Source organism: Antennarius striatus, chromosome 24, assembly GCF_040054535.1.
Source record: "Antennarius striatus isolate MH-2024 chromosome 24, ASM4005453v1, whole genome shotgun sequence".
Classification (NCBI taxonomy): domain Eukaryota; kingdom Metazoa; phylum Chordata; class Actinopteri; order Lophiiformes; family Antennariidae; genus Antennarius; species Antennarius striatus.
In genome coordinates this window covers 1328584-1341126 of record NC_090799.1, presented here as the reverse complement: position 1 = coordinate 1341126, position 12543 = coordinate 1328584, and the positions used below count along the sequence as shown (strand labels likewise).

The 12543-nt window shown below is 44.2% G+C and overlaps 2 protein-coding genes across 3 annotated transcripts; one reads left to right on the top strand and one right to left on the bottom strand.

The window, feature by feature from the left end:
• Nucleotides 1–39: 39 nt before the first annotated feature.
• cldn10d (claudin 10d) lies at nt 40–2368 on the top strand. Its single transcript, XM_068309445.1, has 5 exons — nt 40–420; nt 565–726; nt 809–890; nt 1004–1111; nt 1230–2368. The coding sequence occupies exons 1-5, from the start codon at nt 189–191 to the stop codon at nt 1462–1464; spliced, it is 819 nt and encodes a 272-aa protein (XP_068165546.1). The 5' UTR covers nt 40–188; the 3' UTR covers nt 1465–2368.
• Nucleotides 2369–3146: 778 nt separating this feature from the next.
• On the bottom strand, nt 3147–10988 carry dzip1 (DAZ interacting zinc finger protein 1). 2 transcript variants are annotated; one of them, XM_068309233.1, is made up of 19 exons: nt 10862–10988; nt 10243–10377; nt 9496–10083; nt 7766–7850; nt 7519–7634; nt 7136–7294; nt 6941–7051; nt 6800–6862; nt 6612–6698; nt 6215–6263; nt 6065–6115; nt 5816–5875; nt 5263–5435; nt 4972–5176; nt 4728–4902; nt 4270–4601; nt 3971–4092; nt 3718–3877; nt 3147–3633 (listed from the first exon to the last, which is right to left on the bottom strand). In XM_068309233.1, the coding sequence occupies exons 2-19, from the start codon at nt 10243–10245 to the stop codon at nt 3539–3541; spliced, it is 2634 nt and encodes an 877-aa protein (XP_068165334.1). In that variant the 5' UTR covers nt 10246–10377; nt 10862–10988; the 3' UTR covers nt 3147–3538. The 2 variants fall into 2 exon arrangements, with proteins under 2 accessions (XP_068165334.1, XP_068165335.1); XM_068309234.1 differs by lacking the exon at nt 5816–5875.
• Between the last annotated feature and the right edge of the window lie 1555 nt (nt 10989–12543).

Genomic DNA, 12543 nt, shown 5'->3' with positions numbered 1-12543 from the left:
GACGGATGCTTACTGGGCAAAACCATCAGAAAGATAAGTTGAGGCAAACCAAACATCAGCACCAGCAGGATAGGAGTTCAGCTCAGTTTCCCATAGAGAGAACCTGCTCTTACTTGGACGTTATTCTCCAGGTTTAAAAGATCTTAATTTTTTTATTTTGGACTGTAGCTTGAGGAGCTCCTCTCGCCATGAAGTACAGGACTCTGGTGATGTACATGGAGATTGGCTGCTTCGTATCCTGCCTGTGTGGCTGGATCCTGGTGTGTTCCACCCTTCCTACGGAGTATTGGACCTTCTCAGAGGTCGGCAGCATCGTTCTGACCACCTCCAACTACTATTCAAACCTGTGGAGGGACTGCATTTCAGACACAACGGGGGTGTCGGACTGCAAGGATTACCCCTCCATGCTGGCCCTCCCTGGTAGGAAACTAGGTTCTATACAAAAATCTGACTCAGCTCTCTTAGCTCAAAAATACAGAACCTTCTACCACTGATAACATTTAACCATTTAATTACATTTTAAAGATGTTTGAGGCTTTGCTTCGTTCCACCTCTTGTCTTCAGTGTTCCTACACGCCTGCAGAGCGCTCGCCGTCTGTGCTGTTATCACTGGCTTTTTTGGAGGTGTCCTCACCCTCATAGGGATGAAATGCACTAAAATAGGTGGATCGGAGATTGCTAATGCCAGAGTGACCTTTGCAGGGGCTGTAACCTACCTAGTTTCAGGTAAAAACATGAATTTTGGCCCGTTGATCACATGTGGAAGTTATGTGCCACAATTTTTAAAGCAAGGTTTCTTTTCTGTTAGGATCTTGTGGGATGATCACCTATTCCTGGTGGGCCAACAGAGTCATAACAGAATTCTTGGATCCAAATTTTAGGGCACAAAAGTGAGTACTTCTTAATTATGATTATGAATTTGAGATGTTCCGCATCAGCGACATTTGATGACAGGGGTAAGAAACAGAAGAACAGATTAAAATCTTTAATACTTGGGATGCAGGTTTGAACTTGGAGCTGCAGTTTTTGTCGGCTGGGGAGGTTCCATCCTCCTCCTCTGTGGAGGAGCAGTAATGAGTTACTTCTCTGGAAAAGAAGGACTTCCATCAGGGTAATTTTTTCTTTTCTGCTATATTTCTGTCCTGCATTGTGGCTCTTATGAAAACCAAATGTGGTATAAAAAAATGGAAATAAAGGATTTTGCCATTTATGTCTGACCGTGTCAACAGGTCTTCAAAAGGGCCGCGGAGACCACACACATACATCTCAGCCCGAAGCAGACGAACCTACATGCTGCCGGCCGCATCCTCCAGGGTGACTCTGGTGCCACCGCTCTTCTATGAAGGCAGGCAAAGCCGGACAACCAGGGCAACAACCAGAGCAACCACCAGAGCAACAACCAGACCAACAACCAGAGCAACAACACAGACAGGACGAACCTTCAGCAGAGACAGCTTTGTCTGAACCAGATGAAAACTCTCAGCTGAGAACGTGACTTTAAAACTGAAACTGGTTGACAATTTCAGAAACATTTTGCTTTCATGAAGACTTGTTTTTCAATGCAGCAACACATCCTCATTTTTCTAAATCAATCACAGTCAGCTCTCTTCAGTGTCATTGTACTTAAAGGCAAACTTATTAAAAAGTCCTTTTGCAGTTTATCTGAACATCTATTCACTTGTCTAATCTTCTCCATTGCATTTGTCATAGAAAACAGAAAATTCAACACTAACTTCGAGTTCAGTTTTTCAATTTCTCCTATTTGAAAAACAATCAAACATTCGAAATTTACATTTAAATTGTGTATTAAAAATCCTGACCAGCTGTTTTACGCCTGCTACTAATACTTTTGTTTGTTTGTGGATGGATGAACTTTGAACATGTGCAGACTTTTGTATATTAATTGTAATACTTTATAGATAATGACGATGGTAAGTAAATATTAAACTTTTACCTTTAATATTGTCTTCCGAGCGCACAACTATCCTGCAATCCATGACCTGGATGACTGCGAACCTACACAAATGATCCTGCAACCTACACAACCCTGATGAGGGCAGCACAGACAAAAATGCTTATTAAATGAAGTGGGGTGTATTACAGTGGAGGTGTGCAGCATGCATGGTGAACGTGTTTACATTTCCGTATTAGAAAAGACGGTAAGTTGACATGTGTTGAGGATTGTTCGTATGTCCAATGTTAGCTCGTTACGTAAAGAGAAAAAACAAGCACATACAAACGTCGACTAAACACAAGAAATGGATCAGTAGTATTCACTCAGCTATAACCCACTGTCCAAACAAGAATGTCATTTGTGTAACATTCTGCATTACGATGTCATTTGTGCAATAAAACATTTTTACACAGGAAAAAAAAACAACTATTTATGCATCACTTTTGCTATTAAAAATGATTTTAACGTCCACAAATGTTCTGTTAACCGCAATGATTTAGTTACGTCTCAGTAAATTGACAAAGTTCTTGACTTTTTACTAATTCTTTGTATTGATGGTTCGTGAGCCATCAATATAAAAGTTAATATAATTGCGTAAAATACTTTTTTAAAACTTGTTTTTTGTCCAGAAAGAGCTTTTTACGGACATTCAAGCCACCAGACTGACAGCCACAGCTAGCGTTAGCATTATTTACAACCAATAATGGCAGGCTAGCTAACAAAAATACTGTACTATAAAAACAAGACGAACTTTTGACTTATTAGTTAATAAATTTAACCACCAGTGTTGCTTGTGTGTCAAAGAAGTGTACTTACATCTCGGAGGGACGAAAAGAAGCAAGAACCCCCACCAGAAAAAAAGTAAATGTTCGTCAAACTTTTGATTAAACTTTAGCGCTTTTCAATTAAAACTACGTCATTATCGCTTGTCTAATTCGCTGATTTGTTTTCTGTAGCCAGACACCGTTTCTGACTCACGACTGCCCCTCTGGTCAAAGGGTGAATTACACCTTAATTGAAAGAGAAATCAGTGATATATACTGTACATACCTGTATTTGTTCAGTATATATCAGTATATACATATATATAAATAATTCACACAGAAAGTGAATTTATAAATACTGTCTCTATTTTCTTGTAGAAAAAAACATTGATGTGCCACCATTGTAATGTTTCCTAAAACTATTCGCAACTGCTTGATTTACAAAGAAATGTTTTATTGTAAGTATAAATATTTCTATACAAAATCCATTTAATACACAAAGGTTTTAGAAAAATTGTAGTAAAATTTTTACACAAGCTACAGTACACACAGTGTCTACAGTGATCATGCAGATTGAAGTCATCTTTCACAATCTATGCAAAAAGGAAAAGATCTAGATAAGCAAAGAATTGGCACAAGGCACAAGGTGAGATCTTCATAAACGAGCTGATTTCGTTAAGATCAGACAACAACTTTGGAATAACTAAGGTACTACTCTGTTGCTGCGGTGCACTGGCGTCACGCCCTGAATGCACCCTGCCTCACGCTTTGGGAGAAGCGTTTACTGAAGATCTTGCTGGTGTACATCACCTAGTCAGCTTCAGTATTTACTGCTAATGTCCTCAGAGTCACTGACGTCGCTGAGGGAGCACAGACTGCCCCTCAGGGTGCTTCCTGTTCCGCCTCCAGTCAGACCTGCTGGGCACACAGGAGGAGGGTTATTCCAAAACAGACAGGACGGATCTGAAACACAGCAGAGACTTTAACTTTTAATCTGACCTGGTCTGGGATCCCTCCCAGTGGAGCTCCCCCACACACTGGTGCTGGGGGAGTCCAGGCTCTTTCTCAGCGGTCCAGAGCCCTGAGCTGGTTTAGGCGGCTCCTGACGTTCCTCTAAGGAGGAGACCATCCACTCACTGCCCTCCTCCAGATCTGTGTACTGCCAGCACAAACAGAGACAGGACCTTTAGACGTAATAATATAAAACAAGCTGCCAGTGTTCTGCACTGTCCAATCAGAGAGCGGGTCTCACAGTGAGTTCCTGAACTTCATCCTTCCTCTCTGGTAGGATGCTGACGCCCCCTGGTGGTTTCTTTACCACTCTGCCTGCAAGCTGCTTCTCCACTGTTCTGGCCAACTCATTGATTTTGTTCCCTAAAATAACACACACACACGCACACGCACGCACGCACGCACGCACACACACACACACACACACACACACACACACACACACACACACAAAAAAAAGACTTTGTGTCATATAATTTTTAATAAACTTCAACACAGCTGTTAGATGTGAGCTGTTTGTTCGGAGGCAGCAAATCCTACCGTCACCAAACTTCTTCTTGTCCACGTTGCCGCTCTGGTCTTTGTGACTCTGGAGTAGCGTTCGAGGGATCTCCTCCAACTCGCTGACGTCCGACCAGCCGTCGTCCTCTTCGTCGCTCTGCATCTTAGCAACTGCTGTCTTGGTCACGCCTCCCGCTGACGCAGCGGTCTGCTGGCGGACAGAGGAGAAGGAGCGCGTGACTACGGGCCGTCTGTCCGGACTGGCTTTGCCTGCTCTTGGGATCGGCGACCTCCGGCGGCGCGCTTCAGGATGGTCGTCCTCCGTGTCCGTCTGATCCTCAGAATCCTCATCTGAACTAAAGGGAGGGGTCCTGAAGGACCAGGACAGGTGTTTACGGTCAACACTCGGACATGGATCACCTTCTCTCATCACCTTGGTTACAACAGCATCGAACAATCTGATACCCATGATGCCTTTATACACAATTTTTACTTACTTGGAGAAAAAGTTCCTCCCTGCCGTCTTGGTGATGGGTGTAGATGTCTTGGGCTGGGTGGGGGTCTTGGTCCTCGGCGCCGGCTGGGGGGTCTTGGGCTGTCTGACTGCAGGTCCAGCCTTCACCCGGGTCACCCTGGAGGGGAGGCTACTGGATCTGGGCCGGATTTGTGACACTTCAAACAGACAAACATATAAGTCTGACTCACCCCTGACTCTGAAACGGGGGATTGATACCAACTCACCTGGAACTGATCCTCTTGGTGTGGCCTGTGTCTCAGCAGGGGGGCCGCTGCCCCTCCACTGGTGGTCCAGCTTCTGCTCGGCCACGCTGATGATCTCCTGCCGGTGGCTCCAGTAGTCAGGCTTCCCCTTCGCGAAGCTGTGACGTCTTGAATGAATCTTAGCCAGAAGGGAGTCGAGCTGTTTGGTCTTCACGCCGCTCTGATCCTGGGAAGGAAAGAACGTAACAGCGTATTTAGGAGCGTTCGCTTTCTTATTCCACTTCTTAAACCTCCTAAACGGTGCTCACGTACAGGCTTGACTCCCAGGCTCTCCAGCCTCTTGACGACATCCTGCATGATATCCGGCCTCACGTCTTTCTTGATGTTGGAGTTCCTCAGGATGTTCGAGGTCACCTTCTTCTTCTTCTCCGGCGCAGGCTTTGGCTTCTTCTCCACCACCCTCCTCTCAGACAGGCTGCTGGAGTCTGTTCAATAATTAACCATTGTTATTATCATCACTGAGGTAAAACATGCAAGCATTTGCAAATTTCCACACAGCAAACTCCATGTCTTGAGTCAGTCGGGACTCGGCTGCGGTGAGGCAGGCAGAAGAGGAGAACGTTTATTTGCCACAAACAAGGCAACGAGATGATGGATGGATTCCTAGAGCAGCAATGCTTGTGTGGACGGCATCACAGAAAATCACAGATGACAGGGCTTGTTTCCCAGAAAGCTGCCTCCTACTTAGACCATGCCAGTCATGTCAAGGTGGACTAAGATGATCTGAGTCACACTGAGACTGATGCATCCATGCAGACAGCATGCAGCCGACCGTCTGTCAGATTGATCGTCTTTTTCTCTTTACCTTTCTCCTCTTCTGACAGCTCCTGTATGGGATCCAGCTTAAGAACGCACGCTGGCTCGTCTAATTGGACAGCATCAGACAACAAATGGGGTCAAAGGTTGTCAGATACAACATGTGTTCAAGGAGAAGGAGGCACTCGTGTGGTGACGGCGTTGCTTTGCTGAAGGGTTTGCTCGCGGGTCGATCCATCACGCGTGAAAGCACATGCTCAGTGTGTCTGGAAGTGACAGCCGGCCGCGGCTAACTTACCCAGAACCACTCTCTTCGGTTTGGGCTCCGGAGTCGGTGCGCTGACGATGACTGGAAAAGAGAGAAGACGATAAAAACACGAGGATTACATGTGGTTTCCTTCAGTTCAATGCTTTTAAAATGTGAAAATAACAGAAAGTGAATCAATACCTGGAACTTCCACTACTTTAGTGGGTGGGTTGAAAGAAATATCCTTTATCTGTAAGTGGAAGAAACGATAACTTGTTACATCCTGTGGTCATGCATGACTGGGATCAGAGCTGGATCAACGTCCTGCTGATTTAAAAAGCAGCTAGTTTTCTGCAGATAACAAAGAAGTGTGTATATGACATTCAAAAAGATTTTATTCTTAAATGTAACTTTGCATGATTAACATTCCAAACAAAATTCAGCTATAAATGACCACCAAAGTCTCATACAATACAATCTGAGCCCACGTAACAAATACAGGATATCCTGAACAAGCGCCCCGGCCCTCCAATTCACTTCCTGTCCCCGCTTTAATCACGCCGGGCTGTGACGGCTGTGAGCAGGAGTGAGCGCTAACCTGCTGCCGCTGCTCCCTGATGGTTTGATCCCTCTCCTGCAGCCGTCGCTCCATCTCCTGCTGCATCCTGTTCAGCTCGTTCAGCAACTGGAGGAGGAGAGAAATCGGTCAGATTTCTAACAGGTCTTGTTATATATTTCGCCTGCAGATGCTTTAATGATAAAATAACTGCAGAAACTAAAACCCACCTGATTCTTTTCAGACTCGTGTTGAGCCATTGATTCCTGCAGCCTGGATTCCCACTTTTTTTCCTAGAAGACCAAATTTTTTTGCCGTCAAAATAAATTCATCAACTTCTGCTTTTGAAACTGTCTCTCATCCCCACTGACCTGCTTCTTCATCTGCTGGGTGACTTTCATCTGCATCTCTTTGTAGTTGTCAACATCTCTCTCGGGGCTGGCTGACTTCTCGTTCTTTGTATTTTGATTCAGATTTGCTTCCTGTGAGAGACAATCAACGTGAAAAACACTTAAAAGCATCTGAAAAAATACTTCAAAAAGGATTATCTCAATGTCTTTTCGTACATTTAGAGCCTGAATATTTCGAGTGTAAAAATATTCCATCTCCCTGCGTATGCCGTCCCGGCTGTCTTCTATTTTCCTGTCCATGCGTGCCATCTCCTCAGCCTTAAAGCGATCCATCTCTCTCAGCAGGTCTTGGTGCAGAGACTGCTGCTCCTTTTCCTGGAAAAGAAATGGCCAAATATTCTTTAAGATCACTCAGTTTTTAAATAACAAGTCTTCTGGTAACAGGTGTAGCTATAGCTCCAATGTGGTTTGTGCAGCACGTAAAGCTGCTATGATCATTTTTCAAGTAATAATCGCTGGAAATCACTTTAAAACACCATCAAACACATTTTCATTCTATCGTCCTGTTATTGATGGACCAGTGGTTCTGGTTCTCCCACCTGAGCGACTCTGGCCTGCAGCTCCTGCTGCTGCCGAGCGACCTGCTCCTTCAGACCGCTGATTTCCATTCTGAGGCTTTCAATCAGAGACTTCTGCTCCGTGTCTGAACGAAGCCCTAAGAAGAAATAAAACAAGACACAATATGATGGAATACTTCGGTTTCACATCTTTATGAGACTCGATCCATGAACTATCATCTGCATCCTCTGAGTGAGTCCAGAAAACATTTAGGACGGCTTGACTTACGTATCTCATACTCGTCTGGGTGGCGACGCTGCATGTGATTCTGGAGGAAGGTCGAGTTCATGAAGGATTTGTCACAATGCTGACACTGAAATGAAGTTAAAAGATGGTGTGACTTTTTCACCGCTGTGACAAAGACTCAATCTGATTACCTAAATACGGCTCGATCTTTAAGTAAACAGGAGAATTGTACGCGCAGTTAGGATTGTATTTAAACGATTATCGTTGCCATGGTATTTTTTTAGTTAAACAAACATGACAAGCAGCTCTTCAGCGCTTCTCATCAGCTTTAATTTACTTAGTGCACAACAGCAAATATTTTAAACGTTGCAATCAGGGGGGAAAATCCTTAAAAAGCCTTCATAGAGCAAGTCCTACCACAAAATTCTGATTTTCAATTCATTATGAAGAAAAACAAGCATGAAAATCAAATGCCTGACGGGTTTAGAGGAAGAAATAAAATATCAGCTACGTGATGAATTGTTCTAAAGCCTCTTTAAGGCTTATATTATAATTACATTTCTGAGGCTGAAATTTATTTTGCTGTCAGTAAAATCCCAAAAAGCAACAAAAAGCTTCAGCGTGTACAAACCGCTTTCTGCTCAAATACCCACAATACAAAGGGTCATGGGTCACATGTCACAGATTTTAAATAGACCAGTTGCAGGAGTGTAAACTCTTGTATTTGAATGGATTTCTGTCATATAGGTTGTTGTGATGGAGTGAATAGACCTGCTCCTCCAGCTTCCTCACTCTTAACGGCGCCTGCGGATTCGCCTCGGCTCCTGACACACACACAGACACACACGCACACACAGACACACACACACGCACGCACGCACACGGCTCACGCTGCGTTTAACTCTGCCGCTCGTCGCCTTGGTGACTTCATCCATTGTTTAACCTCCTGCTACTGATATCATGTCGCACCATATGGTGGCAAATATCCAGACATGACAAGGAGAAGTGTGTGTGCTGCTACGAGGAGTTCTGACAGCTACACCATTACGTTAAGGTTTGGTGTAACCGTGGAGAACGGGGGGGAGGGACCGAGTCCGGAGCTACGACCTCCTGAAACACCAGAGGTCCTCAAAGGACACATGTCCTCTCTATCAATTATTGAACCGCCTCTGTCAGTCGAGCTTCTCATGCAACACCTAGCAACCGCATTCTGTCATGACACACTATATCTGTTGCCTTGGCAACTGCTTGTCCAGGTCAGCAGCAGCAACGCACTGGAGAACAGAGGTCTGATTTTTGATTTGTGCTAAAAATAACCAGAAAGAAAGCTGCCAGAATACATGTCAAAAAGGGAACTGGATCGATCAGATAAATCAGCAAAAAAAAACAAAAACCTGGCATCAGAATGTGTAAACATGAGGGTGGGGGAGTCCTGTTACCCCTTCTTAAGTAGATTAAAAAAAACACCTAATTACTACCAGATGACACCATCTGTTCTTCAGCTCTAAGCTCAAAACAAAGCTCATCGTATCCACGCCGAAAACAACGACCAGCAGCTTCCTCCTGAATTTAAAACCAAAATCTCTCCTTTTTCCCTTCTTTGTCAGAAAACACAAAGACGGAGCTGTGAATAGACGTGACAATGGCAGAGTGGGGGTCTTGAGGAGAAGGAGGAGAGTAGGGGGTGGGTGTCTGCCGCCATACCACACATATGTGAAATGCAAATGGTAACCGATCCCCCAGAGAGCGAGCGTTTAGCGTGTCAGCGGTACCTTCTGGCTGCTGATGATGCGCGGCGTGAGCATGGACTGCTGGGAGCGAATGATCTTCTTCCTCTGCTTGAGCTCGCTCCCCATCACCTTCACCTTCTCCTCCTGCTTCTTCTGCTGAGCCAGGAGCTGCTCGCGCTCCCTGCCCACCGCCGCCATCCTCTCCTCCGCCGCTTGCAGTTTGAGGGTGAGGACGTCCTGACAATAGAGGAGCCACTCCACCGTCAGCTGGGCCAGCTGGTACAGCTTCACCAGAGTTTGGTCCACCGGGCTCTGGCAGCGCTGACATCGCTCTCCTTCCAAGCTGCCGAAGGTCACCGTGTTGAAGTGTTCCTGTAGCGTGTCCACATCCAGCTGGCTCACAACCGAGTCGATATCCACCGAATTTATCCGCCGCCAGTCCACGCTTTCCCTACGTGGACGGAACTTGAAGGGGGGAATGACGGAGGAGGCTCCGCTGGATGGAGTCATGCCCGGCGCTGGAGCGAAGTGGTGGCTGAGCGGGGAGCTGAGGACGGATGGGATCCCCGCTGATGAAGGGGTCCCAAGGGTGTCACAGGGGTAGGAGTAATAAACCCCCTCGTGAAACGGCTGCAAAAAACACCCGAGAGATCCTCATTTAGAAGAAACATTCAAAACACTTCACAGGAATATCCAGCGTCCAATCAGAATGACTTTTTAAAAAAAAACAGCATCTGCTTCGGTTGAAATGCTCAAAGACATCAAAGCTGACTTTCACGTCCTCCTTACCATCTCCGAACGATGCTGCCTTCACGGTCATAAAGGAATCGAGGCTCCTCTCGCGGTTCCGCCCCCTCTCTGCAGGCAGCCCAACGCGACAACGCCGGGGTTGGGCGTAACCATGGAGACAGAAACCAGCGGCCCCTGGGGAGAGAAATGTATTCAAAACACTGCAGGTAATAAGCAAATGTTTGCCCCCACAGTACGAAGGAGACAAGCAGCAGTTTGTATGTGAGGATAAAAATATTCCTACACTCTTCTTAAGCAGTAAAGGCAGCACGCTTTACCTGACTTTAAGACGTTTTCATCGTTAGCTTAAAAACGCCGCTAATCTCCCGGCATCACGTTTCCGAAACAATCACGCCGGGACAGGCTGGTTGCTAAACTTCAAGCCGCAAAAAAGTCATCCATGTCCGAACTTGTCTGAGCCACCGCGACCCCAAAACATGGAGTACTCTCCGCAGAATGCCTTTTTCAAAAACCTCTCCCCGAGCGGCTAACATAGCTAACGGACATGTTTTTTTTAGACGTGTTTAAACAGTTTATAACTATATCATAAATCAAAAAAAATCTATTGATTTAAAATGTTATGTTATTAAAACGGTGAAATGGCGTTGAAAGAACTCACCGGGAGAAATGTGGAGTTGATTTAAAAGATTTGGGGAAAAGTTTTCTGTCGACGGGACCCCAGGCGATGTGAGGGTGACGTAGGAGCTGGTCTCCACATTCCCAAATCCCTGCTCAGAAAAAAAAAAGAGACCGCAGTAAAGCTGCTGGGAAAGTACAAACAACCACACCGGAAGTTCCGGTGTGTCCCTTCAAATTAAAACGACGAAATGCAGTTTTGAAATACCCTCAACGGAACAATAAAAGCACCATCCAGCTTTGACTCGGTTTGAGAAAATATTCCATGAAAACACTCAAAGTTCATTAGAAACGATAAACTACCAGAAGATATGCGTAAATTAAAACAGTGTTTTAACATGGATTCAATTCAACACATTTTAGAAACATAATGGAAATATTCCCCCACAGAACATATATAGATATATGCTAAGAAACAAGAGCTCTAAAAATTAGTTTACAACTATTCTTACATGTACATTTTATTTCAAGCTACATTAGCAATGGTGTTCATAATTATGTTCTGTCGTGTTAAAAATAGTCCCTTTAAAAAACCCGAGTATTTTGTATGTAAAGATAAGTGTACCGCTCATATATGTGTGTGTGTGTGTGTGTGTGTGTGTGTGTGTGTTTGTATTCCATTAATTAAATAAAATGAGCATTATGTAAAAAAACAAAAAACAAATAAACAACCACAAGATCCATCTTACCTGAGAAGGAATATTATAGCTCAGATTTTCTTCACCATTCTGAGAGCCTTTACTTTGATAGAACAGCCCCCCCTCTGCTGGCGATGCTGTGTATTATTGACACATTCCCTGTGAGAAGGGGGGGCAGGCTGATGCAGGCTGATGAGCTGTGATCTGGGGATCGTGGGGGCGGAGTGGGAGTGGGTTTCTTCTCCTGGGGGGGCCATAAACTATCAAATGAAACGGTAACGGTGGAAGCAGCGACCATAATAAAAACTACCGACATCCATTCATCTCCAGAAACACGCGTGTTTCAAACAGTTTGAGACACGCAAGGGGAGGAGGCCCCCCTGTGGTCGCTTTTGGAATCGACCCACTGCTGCCAAACTGGTGAAAGTAATCCATTACTACCCTCAGTCTAATAAAGTACACAGGTATGCATTCTCGTTAAAATTAATGACGATGCTGTGACTGATGTAGTTTTATTTTTCTGTTGGATTCATCAGATTTCAATTTTGAAGCTGCACATAGTTTGTAATCCAGATTATGTAACTGGATTGAAAAATATATAATGATAAACAAGCAAGGTTACGCTTAAAAAGTATAATCAGATTAAAATATCTTTAAAGCTTTTCAAAACTTCACTCTTTTTTCTTGAAAATAAATTTGCTGGGATTTTTTAAAACGTATTTATCATGAATTAATACTCTCTTTTTTTTTATTATTGCAGGCCAATGTTATTATTACAGACTAATGTTCCCACTCAAACTGTTGTGGTTGCATCAGTTTTTGTTGTTGTTTTTTTAAAAAAAAGACATTGAATTAATCAAAATTTCATGCAAATGAAATTCAGTAACTATTTTCATTTCAAAGAGTTGTGATCCAGCTTCAAATAAATAACCGCCAGAAGCAGCAGGGAATGGAAACGCATAAATAAAAATAAAGCGTTCAGTTTGTTGATTTAAATGATCTTAAAATCAAGATGTGGAGAAAGGCT